Source organism: Oenanthe melanoleuca, chromosome 3, assembly GCF_029582105.1.
Source record: "Oenanthe melanoleuca isolate GR-GAL-2019-014 chromosome 3, OMel1.0, whole genome shotgun sequence".
Taxonomy (NCBI): domain Eukaryota; kingdom Metazoa; phylum Chordata; class Aves; order Passeriformes; family Muscicapidae; genus Oenanthe; species Oenanthe melanoleuca.
Window position 1 is genome coordinate 82,347,471 of NC_079336.1, and position 20,366 is coordinate 82,367,836.

The following is a 20,366-nucleotide window of genomic DNA, read 5'->3' on the forward strand; positions in this document are numbered from 1 at the left end:
GGTTGGTGGGGTTTCTTCCCTGTTTTTCAAAGAAATTTTCATTATATTTCATGTTATGGGAAAGGACTAGCTGGTAGTTTCACTTCCCTGTGTTTGTGCTAGAAAAATAGCAGAGGTTTATGATGCTGGAAAGTGATCAAGGCAAGAAGTGTTATGTCTCCTGTTATGAAACTAGTTGCGTGCAACTTTTTTAAAAACAAATATTTCAGATACCTTTATAGAAAGGCTGGTCTAATTGGCCCAATTGGTGTAGTTCAGGCCAGTCAAGAGATGACTGTGTTTTTATTCCATGAGGTGGACTCTGCCCTCATTGAAGTCAACAGGATCATGATCACAGAACTATATTCATAAACACAGATTTTCAAACCATCTGAAATGTAAAGGGTAATTATATGGCATTATATATAAAGGCCTCTTTGTGTTATGTGCTTGTTCTGTGTTTCTGAGGGATAAATATATACAAGAATTGTAGGCGTGTCAAAGCAGCAAAACTGGTTCAGACAGGTAAAAGCATTTGAAGTGGTGTCTTTTGCACCATTAATAGTTTTGAGTTTGTCTCAGTAGTTCTGCATCAATATTACAAATCCTGGTTTTAGAGATTTATTATTCCTGTAAAGGCATCAGGCTGAAATTTGGCTCATCAAATGAATTACTCTTTCATTCTTTTTCTATTAAAAGAATTTTATGTTGCCAGTGATAGTTGTCTGATACTGGAATGCTTCTGCAGCTTGAAATTTTTTCTTGTTCATAAGGCAGTTGGTGGCAGTTAAAGGAATTGAGGTTACTAAGTTTCCTTTCTGCAGCATTGATGGTGCACTTTGCAGTCAGAATCTAAAGGTTTTGAAATACTGGCTTAAGCCCTGTAACATCACTGAAAAGAGGTATTAATCTCCACATTTTAAAATTTGTAAACTGGTATATGAAGTTTTGCTAGAGTAAGGTACTGACAGACTAGAAATAGATTCCAGTAGTTGTGATTTTTAAGCCATGGAGTATGAAATATAATAACTACTTCATCTGCTAATTTGGCTGTGGCTGTCAACCTAAATTTAGTATGATATTTTTTAATAGGTGAGTACAAGCTATTCTGTGTGCTAACCTTTGTCCATTTGAGTATTTGTTTATCATGGTTGAACTTTATGCAATTTAAGAAGCTGTCATTCAGTAGATGTTTTTAAGTCTTCAAATAATGTCCTTTGATACAGCAGTGTTGGAGGTAGAGAGGAAATGAGCGATTTTATTAATTCCAAACAAGCTGAAAAGGTTTTTAATTATTGTTTTAAACATTTTGTGCTTTAGTCGTAGGTTATCTTTTAAATACTGTTTTAGTCCTTTTAAAATAATAGTTTCAATTGCTACTGTTAGCTTAAAGTGCATGTATGTATAAATTCAAGACTAGAGATATTTTGAATGATAAGTACCTTCCAAATGCTTTTGTGCTGCTTTATTTAAATTATTTAATGTCAGTTCAATATGTCAAAATGAAGTAGAAGAGAGTGGAAATTATATTCAAGTCTATCCACGTGAGCAATGCCATCAAATTAATTTAGCATGTAGTAAGCTTTCAGTGGTGAGACTTGGGTGTCATTCTCTTCCTGCTGACATTGACAAGTGAGCATTCAGGTCTTCAGGTGTAAATGACAGCTCAAGCTGTTGTGGTGTCAGATTGATCAAACCAAAATTGAGTTCAGGAATGGCCTCATGGCTCCCCTGGCTGCCCTATGAAGAATCCAATGCTTTATAAAAGAAAGTAATTTATGAAATCTTATTAATATACTAGCTATTCATTGCACAATCCTTGCTATTCCCAGTGTTGAGGTGGCTGTTACCAGTGTCAGGATTGCTGATGGCTTCAGCATCAGCTCAGACAAGAATGCAAAACCTGGCATTATCATCTCTGTATTAGCCAAGTTTTCTCAACACAGAGCTCAAACCAGACCAGAAGTCTGATTGATTAGTGCCACAGTATTTCATACTCTTTTGAAGACAGTGACTTTAATCTTTTATTCTTGTCTGCTCTGAACTGTTCTGGAGCCTTCTATGCCCCCCAGTATTTCAATGGGAGCAACACCTTCTGTATATGGAATTTATTTAATTAATAAGGTTTGTTTATTTAATCAGAAGAAAAGCATAATAAACATAATGACTTTAAGAAGCAGTATTGGAAGGTATTTTAATCATAGCTGGAGTATTCTTTGCAAATTCCTTGGAATTTCTGTATGCACATAGTAATGTATGCTGTCCAAGACATGTTTATTTTCTGATTATAGACTCAGTGCTGTCTTTCAGACAGAACAACGCTGTAGATCCCAGATCAGATCAGTCTTACACGCCTAACTTATTGTTATTAGTAGTGTCAGAAGTTTGTTACCTTTGTTTTTGAGGTTTGTTTTCTTTAATAATTAATGACAGTAACTCAATATCAGAGCTGGGTATGCTTAGACCACATTTCATTACTTTTTCAGGTGCTGAAATGTGAAAGATACCTAACTTTTTGTGTAAATAATTTCTTAAAAAGCTAGGCTTTGATAAAATATGAAGACAGAAGGTTTTCAAACCAATTCAAAATACATAAAGTGACATAATTTATAATACAAGTGAAGTTGAAGATCAGTATTTAACTTCATTTGTGATATCCACTAGCAAGGATTTTCTCAAGGTTGGTAATTATCTACTAAACTTTGTTAGAATAACACTGCACATTATTTGTGGTGAGGACTAGAATCTCTTAAGTTTATTTAATAAAAATTAACTTTAACTGGGAATTAATGCAAAGATATATATTCACCAACTGCCCAAGGCTTATAAAAAGATAGTATATTGAGCAGACACCAAGTGACTACAACATTGCTTAACATTGCTCTGGTTGCTGCAGCTTGATTTTGCCAGTACTTGTTGAAAGCTCAAGATTTTGATTCTATTGCCTAAGGTTCCTGTAGAATTACAGCCAAGAAAAAGGATCTCCTATTGGACTTGGCATTAACAATAATTCCACTATGTTAGATTAAAGAACAGTGTTTAAGTCACTGGGAATGTACATATTCTGCAAAGAATAAACCTTTTTTAGCTGACATAGTTAAGCACAAGCATCACAGGATATATGAAAATTAATTCATATGCTGAAATGTTGAAAAATTTTTGAGGAGTCAGTGCATTATGTGACTTGTATAAGATGTCATGACAGTTAAGTTGTGGTTCCATTCATTGTTCTGGATAATGCATTTTGCCTGTGAAAATATGATAGAAGAGTGGCATCACTTCATATTTTATATGAAATTGGTGGAAAACCATGGACTGTAAGTACTTCTGTACTATGAAGACTCAGCAGAATAATTCCTCTTATTTTCCTCTTTCAAAGTCTAATCTGATACAGTATCTCTCATCTTCAAAGGAAACACTGTGTTTTTAGCAATTAGTCCACCAACAGTTTGTGTATAATTATGTTACCAGGTCACAAAGTATTGGGCTTTAGAGAAAGATCTCTTCATGTAAGCATAGAGAAACAAAGTGTTTCTCAGATTAGAAACACTTTGAATTATGTTAATCATGCTAATTAACAGCTCACCAAAGTGTTTTATTTGAACTGAAACATGGGGCAGTTGTTGACTCTGTGAGATATTATATAAGATGCAGCACCTTTCTTACAGTATGGTAGTGAGTGGCTCTTCAGCAAAGTAAGTAGGTAGGAAATAAAGTAGTTAATAGTGTTATCTTAATTTTCTTCAAGAAACAGTAAGATAAGACCTCATCTGCTTTGTTCAAGGAGTGCATTACAGACCGATGAGCGCTGGAAGTGCCTATGCCCACTCCATATTTCTCCTTCACCTAACAGACATTCAGTTTTTCTGTTTTCAAAGGTAATTTCAATCCAGAGTAATCTAAGTTATTATATTTCTCACATGAGGAGTTTTTATAGAACCTTTAGTTGAACTTTTGTAGCTCATGCTTATCCTCAGTTCTGTTTGTCACCTTCCTATTAATCAAGGCAACATTTTGGCTTAGTCTGTCTTCTCAGGAAATAAATGGATGACTTTTTCTGAGGAACTGTACAAACAGTGGTCATTTCACCATCAATCTTGAGCCTCCACTTTCCAGGTTTATTGAACCTTTAGTACTACTTATAATGGACTTGCTGCAAATACCCGTCATAGTCATCTTGTGCATCTATCTACCTGTACAACAACAATTTCCATTTTTCCTTCTCATGAATGGTTTTTCAATTGGAAATTATAACCTATAGAAGGAATGAAGTACAGCTGATATCCTTTGAACAATTTCCATGAAGGCATTCTTTATACAATTTTATGTCAAGGGTTTCCCTACCATATTTCAGATAAACCAAGTTGTTCATTTCCTGAGGAAATGTGGCATCAGTGCCAGAGTGTGTCTGTTCTGTTCTCCTCATTTTTTAAATAACTGTACCTCACCTATCAGTGTGTTCCACAGTGAAACTGGCTATGGCAAAGAATGCCCTTCAGTTAGTTCCTTTTCTTGTTCTAAGGTAATTTGTTGTGAGAGCTATAAAAAATGAGTCAATTACAATACAAAGCAAACAAACATTAGGGGGAAAAAATGGGATGTTTAATTTTGTCTCTGGACTTTCCTGGTATCTTTATACATCTGCCTTCCAGATAGTAAAGTCTTATGAAAGGGACTGCTCTTCTTTTAACAATAGAGCATCAAACATGTGGTTGCCACAAAACCAGTTATTATAGTACAACTAATAATTATGGTAATCTTGTGAAGATTAAAGTTTTAATGTAAAGCATTTTCAATTTCATAGATACAAAAATACCTGCAGAGAGTATTTCTTAATGTGGGAACACTCCATGCTTGATTAATGCAGTGGGATTTAAGCTCCTCTCAGACTGAAGAAAATAAAAGTTTTGATGGAAGAAAAGAGATAGAAATCTGTAGGTGTTGACTAATCCTAGTGGAAAAGGATATCTTTTCGATGTTTATTAAAAGCAAACAAATAACCACTTGTCATTAGCACATCTGTTTGGATACAGCCTTAAGACAAACTACTGTCAAGTAAGTGCAGTTGTTCTGACTGAAAACCAAGATGGTTGTGTTTAACTAGCCAGTTTGTATTCTGAAGGAGCTCAAGCAATTGAAGCATCTGTTTCCATATGCCACGGAAATAAAAAAAGAAATGTGTTTTCAAAAGCAACACCCAAACCAAACAAAAAATTTTAAGAAGCCTTTTAGTTAGTTAAGGATATTGAGGAATTGAATGTGGAGGAAGACAAAAGAGAATGGCATAATTTTTTAGAGAGGAGAAGGAAAGTATCAGAAGTTTATTTTCATGTAGGTAAATATTGCCATTGATAACACTGGGAGAGTGTTAAAGCCCAGATGCAAAGCAATTTCAGAAGCAGACCTGTTGGCAATCTGTGAAGACTCTAGAAGTTTTCATCTTGATTTTCACAGACCATAGGGGCTAAAAAGCCTGTGTGGAGCCAGGGCAACAGTTATCTCCAAAGAATATTAACAATTTCTGCTTAATACTACTCAAGGAGTCTGGGGACCAATCAAAAGAAATGAAGCTTTGGTCTAGACAGAGCTTTCTGGAGATTGCTGGGGGTCCAAGTATAAATTAAATGAGTTGCTTTTGTTGTAGATCAAGCAATTAACAATGCTGCATGGAGAGGGAGAAGTCTTGAGCTTCATAGTTACAGGGAAGTTTTGTGTTCATGATCTGACTGTCTGGGCTGAAAGGTCAGAACTTGGCAAGACCATAGCGTGAATCCTAATGAAGCAGCAAAAGAGTGAGGGGGTGGAAGATCTTCACTTCTGTTTCATTTGAGCTAATTACTGCAGTGTCCATCTGGTAACTAGGGCATAACTTCTTTTAGAAGGACCTGCATACGTACATATGGGAGGGTGCACCTGTATATGCCATGGCTATGTCTAAAGAGTTTTACCATTGCAATGATAGCTTGGTGCAAAGGAAGGTGAACATGAATAAATAGTTATATCTTCTCTTGAAGTGCTGTCTGTGAACATACTCAGCTGTAGGACACTTTACCGTGGATTGCAGTCAGTGTTATTTCTTGAATTGTTTGAAACCAATGGAAGCAAACCACTATAAACATTATCATAGCAAACCAACACACTTTTGAAAGAAGTACCCAGCAGAACTGAAAATGAGGTCTATTCCCAATGTAACTAGTGTGAGTTGAGGTTATATCTCTGGATAGGTTGATTTCCAGGATTTACTGTTTTCAGTGATGCTAAGATTATGGTGACATTTATTGGATTTGAAGCATACGTAAGTATTGAATGTAACCAGAAGTTTTGAACAGTTTTTTAAGTAAATCATGAAATTATTTGTCCTTGCTTTTACATATATAAAGGAAAATGCAGATAGACTTATTTGAAGAAATCTATTAAAATTTTTACTTAAACATGAGTTGTCATATTGCTAATGAACTGCACATAACAGAAACATATGGCTATAGCTTCACTTGCAGAATTTTTAGATTGGCCCATGGCTACATAGGCTGCAGAAGTGGGAAGTTAGTATAAAGGCAGGTCTATGCTTTGCACAGCTGTAAGATAAAACTGGTGTGGTGTTGGATTTTAGTATTGATGGCTAGAAATTTTTTTTTATTGTGAGGACAAAATAATATCTGCATGCTCCATAGATAGCTCCAGATTGTTTTTGTTTGTTGAAGTACACAGTGTATTTCTATTACTACGCTCACAGTTCTGAGTCTTGATGTTTCCTAGATTTACATGATCTTACATTAGAACTGGTTCTGTGTGATGTTGAAGTGTTTCTGTATAGATGTCTGTATCTAAACTGGATTCCCTATGTGATGTTTGTTTCTATGTTATTTCAGTTGTGACTCTAACAGGAGACTTTGACTTCTAGGTCTTAAAAGTAACATGCTGCAACCAGTTAGTGGTTTTGTTTAATGTATTCAGTCTTAATTAGAGCAGACTTGTAGACTTTTCTCTGATGGCTAAAGCTGGAACTAACTATATTTATAGTTAAAGCAGTGTTTCTCAATATGTTTATTAGAAGCTAGAGGTGATACCTAGTTTCAAGTAGTTTCCTATTTGCCATGGCAGATCTTCCTATTCCCAAGGATGTGAAAATTGATGTATTGGGTAGTTGTGAGGGTTGGGGCAGAACGGGTGTGTAGATGGTTTTCTCCTGTGATTGTTGGAAGGTGCTGCATACGAAGTGAAAATGATGGGCTGACATCTCACCTATTCTTAATATTCAGAAAATAACAAGAGAGGATAAGCTTTTAGCATTATATCTGAATCCTGGAAAGAAAAGATGAGACACTTCATTTCTAGATAAATGCCATAATGTAAAAAAACAAATAATCTTGCACATGAGATATCAAGATGGTAGAATTTTACATAGATTTGCAAAAATCAAGTTGCTGAGGGTGGAAAGATTAATTAGAAAAATGGAGCTGAATTTGGCAATTTCAGAGAGTTCCCAGAATGCATGTGACTTGAATCTTCCTTCTGCCTTGATCCTTTAAATGCTGTTGATTGCAATTTTGTCACTGATAAAAGACAACTGTTTTCTAAGTGGCTTCTTAGTAAAGAAGGCTCAATGGTTTCAGACTTACAGTTTAATAATAAACATAGGAATTTAAATACTACTATTTACATCATATGTTTAATCTGTTCTTTTTTACAATGCCATCTTAAGTATTGGCTTCTCTATTTTTTAGCTGGCACTTACTTTGATTTTCACATGCTATTCTGAAAGAACATCCAATTCTGCACTTTTCTAAGCTTTTAAAAATGCTTAATATTGTCTGCAAAGAAGTAACATAGTGAGCCCCACTATAGGTGTACATGCAAGACAACTAAAGGACTATATTATTTTGATATCATTCTCTGTAGGGAAGGTGAGGTTCATGAAGAAGGGGAGAATAGAGGAGTTACCATTGTCTTCCTGTCCCCATGAACTCTTAACTTTTCATAACTGCAAGGTGGAACCAAATCAATAATCATCCAGCAAATTCCATCAGTTGCGAAGCTTGAACATCAAATTTGCATTATTTCAGAAAACTTCTGAAAATAATGTGGCCTTTAATTTACTGCTTCAGAGAAAAATAAAATTTAAAAGTAAAACAATCGAATGCTTTCTCCTATATGACAGGCTAAGAAGCTTCCAGTTCAAACTTTCTTGTTGTGATTCAAGTTTGCTGGTATGTAATCAGATCTCCCTCTCTGACAAAAAATGTACTACTCAATTTTATGGTCAGAAAGCTGAATATCAGACCCAGAACAGAGGGTATTCCTCTCTGTTAATTTGTGCATGCTAGGATGCTGTGCTGAAACAGGTGACCTTATGCAGGTGATTTCAAGCCTTATGACAGCATTAAAAATTGCATTTACAGAAAATTATCCCCTGAACTTTGGAACAGATGATATGAGAGAAAGCGTCAGGAAAGACTTAAAAAATTCCAGGGTGGTATCAATATTAGTAGCCTTTGAACCCTAATATTTTTTTTTATTGAAATACAGCTCCAGACACCATAAAAGAGTTTAACTATACTTCTCCAAATTCTTCATCCTAAGTTGATGATGAATGCACTGATGGAACAGATAAGAGAAAAGATTGGGTGATCTTTTCTGAGTCAGTAGTCAGGGAAATGTCAGTGATGGAGTCAGTCTTCCATCTGGAAATACATGATATATTCTTCTAGCAACGACCACTTTAATTCAGTGGGACCTCATCTGAGCTGGACACCTGTGTTTCAGGCACTGTCTCGGGCAAGGTAAACAGCAGCAGATGATTCAGCCTTCACCTGAGCTGTGTGCTGAAGTACAGGAGTTACTCTCACACTGTAAGTTACAAAGACCTCTCTTGACACAGCAAGATTGTCACCATATGTGACTTCCTTATTATATATTGAAAGAGACTACACTACCTCAGTGAATTTTTTGCACATTATGTGCCTGATTTACATACCAGTACAGATGTGAACTCTGAAATAGCAATGTCACAGTCATCAATTACAAATGCAGCTTTTATCCCTCGTTCCAGTGTCCTGCTTCTCACCTGTATCAGGATCCACCTTCATACAAATACAAGAGAGAAGCTGTTTTTCTCTTCTTACTGCGAGAGTTTTATTTTTATTACGGTTGTTACTCTTTGTGACATCTGTATACATTTGCACTTGTGTGCAGAGCAAGTATGTTGTTTGTTGGAAAGCTGAATGTTTGTAAATAGGGCTCAAGGGGGCAGGATGCTCTGACTTCCATAGTCTTTGTCCAAAGCAGAGAATGCCCCACACAGACACATGCTCATATTTTTAAGATCCACTAGACACAAATGGAAACATGAGACAAGGGGATTATAGAATTCTTTGGAAAAGAAATAAAAATATTATACCCTTGAAATGGGAAGGCATAATAACAGCTTGTGAATCAAGGGGATAATAGAATTCTCTGGAAAACAAATACAAATATATCCTTGAGATGGGAATGCAGAACAGCAGTTTGTGAATCAAAGGTCCTGTGAACTTTAATAAGTAACATTCTTAGTATTCTCAAGAAACAGCAGTTGACAAAAGAAATCATAGCAGTTAAGAGTTTTAATATTGACATTTTCTTTTAAAATATAATGTTTCATATTTTTAAATCAGGTCAGCAGTGCTAAGCTGCAGTGGTGAAGGACCACTGAACAACTTTAACTTCTCTTGTTTTTGCCTTACACTTTGATTATTCACTTTTTCATCTGTGAAATCATGTTGGTACTTCCTGGTTCACTGAAGACAGCTCAGGATATGGCTTTACTGTGGTGTTCTTGTTGTGACCCATGTAATCTATAGTATTTCTGATTTCAGAGATACTCACTGAACCAGGAACATGGAAGAATATGTGGAAAGCAGGGGAAAAAGCTTTTAGTAAAAAGTTGGATTGATTTAAAAAATAAATACTTATGCTGACTTAGAACCAGAGCCCAGTTACAGAAATACTTACGATTGATGTCTCTCTCACAGTATTTTAACTTTTGCTCTCTTTTTTGGTGGGATCTGTTAATTGTATCAATGAACTATTTCATTATCTTTAAAACAATACTCTTCTTGGTGTCATGCTCCAAGAGTCAGCTCTGTCCCTAGAATCCTCGCTTGTACAAATACATTACATTCTTCCCAAATATAATTGTTACCTCTGAATCTTTCAGCCATGAGTCCTGCATACTAATCTGTTACATTTGTTTTTTCAATCTGCACATATAAACATGCATGCATAGAAGAGCTATACTTGGCAATTAGAAGATTGACTTAGCAAAAAAATTATTTTATTTAGAATTGTATTAATGATTTCTTTGTCCTCTAGATAAGTACTTGGGTATTTATGAGGAGACTGTTTTCTGCTGGACACAAGATGACTGTTCTTTGGCCTCTGGAATGACATTGCTATTTTTAAAGAGATGAGAAATCAGTAAAATGGGGGAAAGGAATGCAAATATTGCTTTCTAAATAAATTACAGTCCAGTCGACTGACAAGATGGCTGGAGAGTTTTGAGTCTTGGTGAAATCCTATTGAATGATTTGAATTCCAGGTTTTATGTGTCCCCAAATGTTTATCAGAAAAACAAGTTTAAAATCAGGGCTTACATTAAAAAATGTGTCATAACTACAGGTTGAGGAAGTAGCTGTTTGTGCGACATGGCAGCATTAGCTTGGTTTGAGTGAATGCAACTGTTGCTTGCTGTTTAAAAAGAGTTTGAAACCAAGCTTTGCAATCTCTGACATTTTGTTCACCCAGTTATCAGCTGATGATGGCAGAGGCAGGTGCTGTTGTCAGCCTCAAGGTGCTTTTCTTGAGGTTCTAGGAAAGATATGGTGTTACTGGAATCTCTTTCTTGCCTACAAAACTTCATGAGAGTAATGGGGCAGGGGGTGTCTCTCAGGGTAATTTACTTAATGGAAAAACGGTGGTGTTTTGTATTAATGATTTATGTGGTCTGCTTAGAAGTTAGGTTAGAAGGAAGTGAAACAGAAGTTAAGCAGTAGTCCTGTGTAGTGTTTGATAAACTGATGTCTTAAATTTTCTAGGAAGGAAAACTGCTTTTTTAGGAATGCACAGAAAAGCCAGGTCTGAGATTACTACCCAGCAATCTAGATTTCTAATATTTCTTCCTGTTTTGTGTTTGTTTTTTAAAAAAAATTAATTCATTTCCAAATGTATTCCAAATTCTATAACTGCTGGCTTTTAAACTTATTTTAACCTGAGTGTGATACCTGATATTAGAGTAGAGCAAATATATTCATACTTAAGTGTCATTGAATGAATTGAAATTTAAGATTTTCAGCATCTTATGTATCAGTCTCTTCTAAAAATATTGAATATTCTCTATTGTCATCAAAAGATTCTTAACCAAGTGAAGACTTAGATTCAGTCAATAGGATAGAATGATCTTTGTTAGCAAATATATTTTGTCTCTTGAATGTGAAAATGAATGTGTAAAACATTTTAAATTGTTTGACATGAGTTTAAAAATATTAATTTTATACTGCACCCAATATTAATTTTATACTTTGTAACGCCTAGATTATGTATTTCAGATTTGGGTCTCAAACCTGCTGAAACATGTTTTTGACCATTGAAGAAATCTGCCTTGTTTTCTGAGATCGTTTATCAGGCCTAAGCAATCAGTATTGTTGTGCTGAAAGTGCCAGACTTTTCTGCTGTCAAATTAAATTAATTAATCATCTGAAATTTCATTAATTTTGAAGGTTTTGAATTTAGCATGTGTTTTCATGGACAAGAATGTTACTCTTTCCTTTTAACCTTCTGTATTTTTTTATGCTTTTCCTAACAGCATTCTTTACCTAACTCCAATCATATAGTCAATCATATTGTGGAAGTAGTGGTAAATTACCATGACCATAACAAAAGAAAGGAGTATAGGCAAAACAGATTCACATGTAAATGTTGAACAAGAAAACTCTGAACAGTGACAATGAAAAGAGCCCCTGGGATGTCACACTGTTTGTGTAACATCCGTTGTTTTCCTGTTCAGTTGTTGATGCCCAGTGGTATACTTGGAGGTCTTGCTGATAGTTTTAATGCTCAGTATATATTTGATTTATTTTGTTAAATGAAGAAAACCCAGTATGTTGTCCTAGAAGCTTGCTTTTCAGATCTTACCAAGTGGTTCTCAGCCTACAATTTCCATGTAATTTTTAAAATCAGAACGACCCTGAGCTGAAATGTGCTTTGCCTAGAGTGTTTGCCAGGCAAGTGTTTTGCTGTGTTACCTTGGGAGAGGGACTGTGTATGGAATGCTTTGATGCCATGAGCAGTGCACTCAAGGTGACTGACTGCCTTTGTTTTCATTAAAGATCCTATTTAAAGAATCAACACTCCTTGATCAGACCTGGTAGGTTTCCTGGAAGACAGGAGAAAGAATTTCCTGGAGTGATTAAATATTCTCCCTAGAGTGAAGCAGATTTTTCAGTCTCATTTGCCACTCCACATTCCTTAGCCTGCTTTCCCCTAGTGTGTTTTCTTATTTAAAAAACAAAAAAAAAAAAAAAAAAAAACAAAAAAAAAAAAAAAAAAAAAAAAAAAAAAAAAAAAAAAAAAAAAAACCAACCAAACAAACAAACAAAAAAAAACCACTAGGGATAAGGGAAAAGATAGGGAGAACTTGTAGCTGCTCATATCAAAGCTAGTGAAACTGCAACACAATAAGAGATAAGAGTACAATTGCTTGTGCTTTATTTTCATAGCATTGCACACTGCCATTTGATGGGAAAAAGCCAAGCTTTGCAAACTCTTGTGAAGCAAGAGGCCTGTTAATACTAATGAAGTGAACAGTGTTGTATATTCTCTGGTGTAATTCATACTTCAGCTTCAAAACCAAATTCTTCTCTGATGCATTGATAATAAGTATGTCACAGGTATGAATCATGCAGAATTACATGAATTAAATTTGACCTAAGAAATTAAATTTCTGAATGCGTTTATGAATGTTATTCTCATGCATTTCTCTTCTGGAGGCCTTTCTTTTTTCAGAAAGGATCCTGAAATATAAATTTCACACTCCAGTTAAACTAACCAATTTGGTAGGGCTGAAAGGTACCACTGGCAAGTAAGTGTCAGCTGAAAGACTCAGTGTAGGCTGGCTGCAGATGCTAAGGTCAAGGTCTCATCCCTCCATTCTGTTCTCATCTGTATTTTGCCTTTCTATTCCACCTTCCCCAGCAACCTCCATCACATCATGTAAGTTCATCCTTTGTTTATGTTAAGCTATTCCTTCCCCATTTGTTCATTTTCTGTTCCTTCAATTAGTTGTACCACAGAAACAACTATTGAAGAGTTGTGAAGCCTCCAGCATGAGGTGTAGGAGCAATCAGCTGGGACCAGGAACCTCCCTCCTGAAGCAGATTTGGCCTCACCATATTGTTGGGAGGCATCTACAATGTTAATCATCTGTGAGGCATCTCATTTCTCAAGGGAACATCCAATAGGTTTAACAGTTTGTGTTCTCTTTCTTCCCTCACTTTTATCCCCACACCAGTTGGTGTGTATATTCACAGTGCAAACTTAACAGCCTTACCAGAAGTTCAGCTCCCTACTGTCCCCAGGGTCAGAAGCTGCTTGTCCTCCCCAAAGTAAGCCAATACTCTTCCTGCACATACTTCCCCATCCTTTCTACCAAATTCCAAGTTTATTTTTTTCTCATTTTTGTTAGTCACCCTAAACCAGGCTCTCAATGCCACACCTTTGATCTGTGCATCACCCCATTGCGCGCTCTCCTGCCATCCTGAGTCTGTCATGGAAATGCAGGTCCTGCTACTGCCCAGGACAAGACTGAAGTCTCTTACCACTTTAAGCATTACTGTTTGGGGCAGGGAATTGCACTTGTGTGCCAAATACAGAAATACCTCCCCTCAAAAGTATACTTTAATCAGAGGATGCAAGGCAATTATTTTTTTTTATTTTTTGATAATGAAGAAAAGGTAATAACTGATTTTCCATACTCTGCATCTTTAAGGAAAAGGAACTCTAATGTACAACTTGGTAGGACTCCAGGCACAAGAGGAAATGGGTTATAGCAGTTGTGACTGTGCAGAGCAGATGTTTTGGTTGGCCTGGCTATCAACCATCTGACTCATAATAAATTGTCAGTTCCAGTAAATTCCCAGTTTTCAATTACAGTAGGTAGGATATGAGAAAACAATGCCGTTTGGATAGTGTGTTTAAAGTGGTTTTGATGGTAATTTTCATAAACAACTCCTACTAACTTTGTAAAAAGATTAAGGATCTTGGAAAGACAGCAGCTGTAAACATTGAAACATGCATTTGAATGTAAATTGAGATTAATAGAAATGAAAACTAACAAATGGCTGTTAACACAGTGCTGATACAATTGAAAATAGAATTCTAAGTTTTTCTTTGGAATTTTGTGATACTCAAAGTTTTTTCATGAGGTGTAAGGGGGAAAATTTCTAAATGCCTTCAGACTTCCAATTTCATGTGTTCTGTTCTTCATTTATATTTTCACATTGTCTCTTATTCTTGAGTTTTGAAAATGCATACTTAATGAGCCTTTCCTCTGCACTGGCTGAGTAGAAAATGGGTGAATTAAAATCAAATACCATGAGTTTTGTGTTTATAAAATGTTTTATTTGATTTTGTAAATTGTTGCTAGGTTTCTGTAATAGATATTTTCAACCCATAGGCTTTTTTTTTAAATTTTTTTTTGTTGCTCTTTTCTCACCACATTGCTTCAGAGGTTTAGACAAGGATGAGGTCCCATTGTGCAAAGTATCCTGTAAACATAGGAAACCCCTTGCAGTTCTTGAGAAAGAAAACTTTATTTTCAGTATAAGAGGTATATCCATTTTTTTTTCATGTTTGATTTGAATGGACATTTTCAGAAATGAGTATTAAAAAAAAAAAAAAAAGACACAGTAGCAAGGTGACAGAAAGGCACCATGAAAATCTGTGTTAGATCTTTTATGTTGCAATTTTCTAGAGGCTGGGTTTCTTACCATCAGGCATGAGGCTGTTGTGGAAAAATTAATAGGTGTGCATTATCACATGTTTAACTAATGATGTCAAGTATTTTTACATTTAGTTTTTAAACCTCAAAATTCCTGTGGCCCAGGATGTGTTCTCTGTTCAGTTAGAAGTTTATTTTAATAATACCTTCTGTAGAGTCTTGTGTAGAAAAAGAAAAGTTCTGTGAGTATAAAATGGCACTTTCATTATGGCAGTTTTAACCTTGAAATTTAACATTTATAGAAAATTGGCATTCTGCATTCTTACAAAATCAGTTTCTCTTGAATAAAAAATTAATTTGTTTAGTAAAATCATCTGTTGTGTTGTGAGTTACATGCAAATTATAAGATGAAAAAGCATGGATTCTTAAATACTAAAAAATGAGATGTGACTTGAGTTCAGCAGCCTTTTTTTTTTTTTTTCTCCCCTAAAAGGGTATGATATTGTCAGAGCAGTGGGATATCACTCTGTCTTTTGAAGCCAGCTGAAAGACAAGAATGGAGGTGACTTTTACTTTGCTGCTCTATTCAGATCTGATCTGTTCTTCCATATAAATACATGTGCAGAAGTGGGAAAAGGGAAGATGCTGTCTGTGGAGGGTTTGATAAGAAGCATCAAACCAACATTTGCCTTTGGACACTATGGTGCAATGAAAAGAACTCAGCCCCATTTCTGGGCAAATGTCATGGCCTGGTATTAGAAGGTTCCATCTTCTCACCTAATCACTTACAGATTTCTGTAGATGACTGGAACAGAGATCACTGAAGGAGTTAAGTTGTAACTGGCACAGACAACATCAAAAAAGTTTATTAGTTGAAAAGTTTTCCACAGTTTATCTGTGAGACATGTGGTTTTGGTTTGGTTTTATAAACGGCAGTTCTAACAGATACACTAGTGTCAAATGCAGTTCTAGCAAGCAGCTTCTTCCATAAATAAAAGTAACAAAGCCTGAAAGGAATAAATGGTCTGGTGTCAGATAGAAGGGAGTTTGTTGTAAATCTGTGGCCACCTGAACAATAAGGTTGAGCAAATTCGTGGTGTTACTGCACTGTGTCTTTTAAAACCTACAGGAATGCTGGTTTTGGGTTTGGAGTCTTTTTTAAGTAACTATTTTTATTTCTCAGGGCTGAAAATATGCATCCATTTGAAATGTGGTAGTTATAGAAGAATGCTAATTTCTTTACATGGATTTGCATTGGACAGTAGCTGTATGAACATAACACAGTGCTCTACTGGCAGCAAGAGTTTGAAGTCATGTTTGTTGTGTGTATTTTTTAAGTGGAAAAATATAGTATCTCAATTTATTGCTCTTACTGCACATTTTATTTTAGTGCAGCTTAACATGCAAAGATACAGAGATGATTTATGTGGTTGTGTGGGTTATTTTCCCCTGGCATGGGTCTTCATATGAAGTTCACTAATGAGCACAGGAAATATAATGTACTATTACTATAGGTCTTAGTGGGTGCTGTAGTGGCATTCACCTAGTCCATTTCGAAGTTGGGTTTTTCTATTTCCTTCTTTTGACTTTTTTCAATCAGTAAGCACCTGATAGTAATTCCAGAAACTGGTCTTACACATGGTGTCAAGCAGTGTGTGCACATCTACATTTAGCACTAATCATAAATGCAAGGCTAAAGAGGGGATTTACTGTCCATGGCAGAGCTGGACGCAGCACTACAGGTGGGGTCTCAGCAGAGCAGAGTAGGAGGGCAGAATTCCCTCCCTTATCTACCTGGCAACACTGCTTTAGACTCAGCCCAGGATACAGCTGGCTTTCTGAGCTGCTAGTGCACATCACAGGGTTACATTGAGCTTCTCATCAGCCTAACAGTTTTATGTACCTGTCATCTCTTGAAGAATGCCCATTAAAATAAAATCTTTTTAATTGATATTAGCATTAAAAGCATTGCTGTTTAATCTCTCTTAATAGTTCTTTTCATTTGATTGACAATTAGCAAATCAATGGGAAAAAGCCAGTTAATGCTCTGCTCAGTTTCAGAGTTGAAAGCTGTTCCTTATTTAATTTTTTTCCTTAATGAGGGCAATACACGAAATACTGGGGAAACGGTCAGGGTGGATTGTACTCTTGGGTATATTTTGTTATTTGTCTTGATGATAAAGGTTTTGTAATCTGTTCTGTTTTCACTAGTCCAGATGATAGTACCACTTAAAAATGTAACACTTAAGGGAACATTTTGGGTCACAAGGTCCTGCCCGTTGCTGTTACAGGCAACCACGTCACATTATGCCATCCATAAACTGATCATATCACAGCAGGACAACAGCTATTGTTTGTGCTCGCCACTCATATGGAGTGTTGCCCTGCAACTTAGGGTTAAAATCATGCTCTGATTTCCAGCCATCATGTGCTCGTGACCATTTCACTGGCAGTTCTAAGAGTACAGTTTTCTTTCATCTGTCAGAAGTGAGCTGCACACCAAGGCAGAATTGAAGAAAACACTGTCAGTTCTGTCTCATTTTTCATCTAAGACAATTAGGCTTTTTTAAAACCCATTTTTCCCTGCAGCTTATCACTGAGTTTCTTGGCATGTAGTGTTCTGCACGTAATAGCTGATACCTAGCTCGTCTCCCTGGACATTAACAGCTCCTGTCCTGCCAGAGCTTCAATGGCATGAGATTGTCTTCCTGAAACCACTCAGTGGTCACTTAATTTTCTTCTCCCCACATAGGGCAGGGTCTCCTAAGAATATGTAAGTGGTTTGCCTGTTCCTTCCTCACAGCTGTAGGACAGAACATACCAGGGCACTCTGCACCATGTTGATCCTGCTTGGAGCAATATCTTATTTCCTCTCCTATTTTTCCAAAACGGATAAGAACAAAGGCATCTTGGCAAGTTGCTATGTACATATGAACAAACACATTGAAAGATTTATTTGTGAGCAGAAAGTGGCACTGTATTATTTGCTGTCAGTGAAGGTGACTGTGCTGCTAACTCATTACTTTCTAACTAAAGAGCTTAAGTGAAGTTGTGCATGTAAGAAATACACTTGTTCATATACTGTATGTGATTTATGAATTGGAGGTATGTCAGGTCCTAACCAGAAACAATTTGTTCTAGATGATCTCAAAGCTGTAACTGATTGTCCTGATATAAAGCAAGCCTTAATTGTGAATACATTAAGATTAACTTGTATTTAGCATACCTTTTTTTTTTTTTTTTTTTTTTCCTACAGTACTTTCCTGGAGTCTGCAGTCTTTGCTGAAAGTAATGCATATGTTTCATTTGCAGGAAACTGGGGGGCAATGACTGCTAGATACAAATTTCTAATTGCAAAAGTGTTTTTCATCCACAATAGGAGTTGAATACAATACACTCAAAAGTTTGAACCGTAAACTACTTTGAAAAATAAAAATACAGAATGTGTGGTCATAAATCAGTGATACTACAACAGCTTAAAAAATTCTTTGGCATTTCCATCTGATGTAAATCAGGAATTCCTAAAAACAAAATATGTATCTTTACTAAAATTTATAGTTCACTGAATTGAAGAAGAGTACAGTACTGTATACTTCATAACTCATTAATTTTATTTTGGTATATTGAAGGAAATTAAGCAGACCAAAATATCTTTAAAGTGCCAATATAGTAAGAAAGAATAAATTTGCAAGCGATTTTGTAATGGTTGCAGTTCTGATTCCTTAAGCATCTCCTAAATAAATTCCTATTTGACTTATTAGTTCTTATCTGTAAGCTTTTAAATATTCAGCTTGTTATTTACCATTTTATATTGCTTTTATATGTACAGGATGTGAATGAAGACCCTGGAGAAGATGTTGCACTTCTCTCAGTTAGTTTTGAGGACACAGAAGCTACTCAGGTTTTTCCTAAGCTGTATCTCTCCCCACGTATTGAACAGTGAGTGAAATGTTTTTTCTGGAATATTTATTCTATTTCATCTCAGAACTTCTCAGTTTTTTCCTGATACATGTGATAACATACTAGATGATAACATACTATTGCTTTAAATTGCTTAAAGTTATAGTGGTTGCTGAGTGTGTGTGCGGTGGAGAAATGGCAGATCTTCTCTCAGCTAGTTCTGTTTGTATGTGATATTCTTGTAGCATCACAGTTTCTGAAAACCATGCTTGTCCTTTCCTGTGGCAGTATATTTTGAATGCCTTTTATGGTAAAACATAGTGATAGCTTTGAGGGGGAATCTAATTTTTTTTCTGTTGGGAAGGTAAGTTCTTTACATAACATAATACATTTGAATAAACTATTGTTGTAGAAGCTAAAGGGCTTGCTTAACTATGCTTTTGGAATTTGCAGCTTTAGTATATTGCTTTCTTCAGGAGGATATCTGAGTATTTCATTTTAAGAGCATTGAACCTTACTGATCTGTTTACCAGGTGGCAGATTTGCTTAGAAATCTATTTTTACTCCTAAAATGGAAGACTGAGGACTAAAAATCAATCTGTTTTCTTTTCTTCCATTGCTGAAATTGAGAACATTTTAATGTTTCTCATTATCTTCAGTATGTCGTTCTTGTAATGCTTAAAAAAAAAAACTATGTTAGACTTTTCAGGTATACCACATTCACACTGGTATCTCATTGTTTCAGTGATGTGTTGTTTTTTTGCTAATAGGGCAATTGACTTTGAATTGGTGACAACTCTTCTGTGTAGAGGAAAGGTGGGAAATATGACTACCAGTTTTATAATAACTTGGTAATAAAGTTTGTGTGAGTGAAGAAACATGGTATCTTGACATTTTGATCAACATTTTGATCTGGATAAACTCTTGGATGCAGTTTAGAAAATAAAAACCACAATTTAACTTAGATGAAGACATAAGACTTCTGAGATACTTTAGGAAAACATAGGATACATGTGCATATGCAAACACACAGTTAATGTATTTAGTACCTTTCATATTTTCATCAGTTCATTCCTCTTTGTCAGCATCAGTTGAGAGAATAATTGTAGTCAAATATGTAATTATCCTTCTATGTTCCAAAGGATTCTTTTTCTGAACTCTTAAAAGCAAATGGGCTACCATTAGTTTCCATTGTATTTCCAGCTGTAATCACATGTTGATGGTTAAGTATGTTTCAGGCCACCCAGGTATATCTGTCTAAATCATCCATGAGCTAATGAACACATTGTGTATTTTCCCACTTCCAGCGGTATCTTTAGAAAGATATTAACCTCTTGATACCTAACAGAATAGCAATACAAAAGAAATCTTTGTCTTCCTAGAAGTATTGCATTTTCTCTCAATACCCTAAAGAGCATCTGATTTTAGATGTGTGATGTAGAGCAATACTGCAGAAAGATACTTGAGTGGTATTGGTGTATTTGACATTCTGATGTATTTATGGCTTTTGTAATTTATA

The 20,366-nt window shown here is 35.6% G+C and overlaps 1 protein-coding gene across 2 annotated transcripts in view; it reads left to right on the forward strand.

Annotated features, from left to right (window-relative positions):
* The window catches only part of BABAM2 (BRISC and BRCA1 A complex member 2), a 162,359-nt gene that overhangs the window by 68,431 nt on the left and 73,562 nt on the right, over positions 1-20,366 (forward strand). For both annotated transcript variants that reach the window (XM_056489005.1, XM_056489006.1), the window contains one exon: positions 18,777-18,886. In XM_056489005.1, coding sequence (XP_056344980.1) covers positions 18,777-18,886 — 110 coding nt within the window. The remainder of the gene's footprint in view (positions 1-18,776; positions 18,887-20,366) is intronic.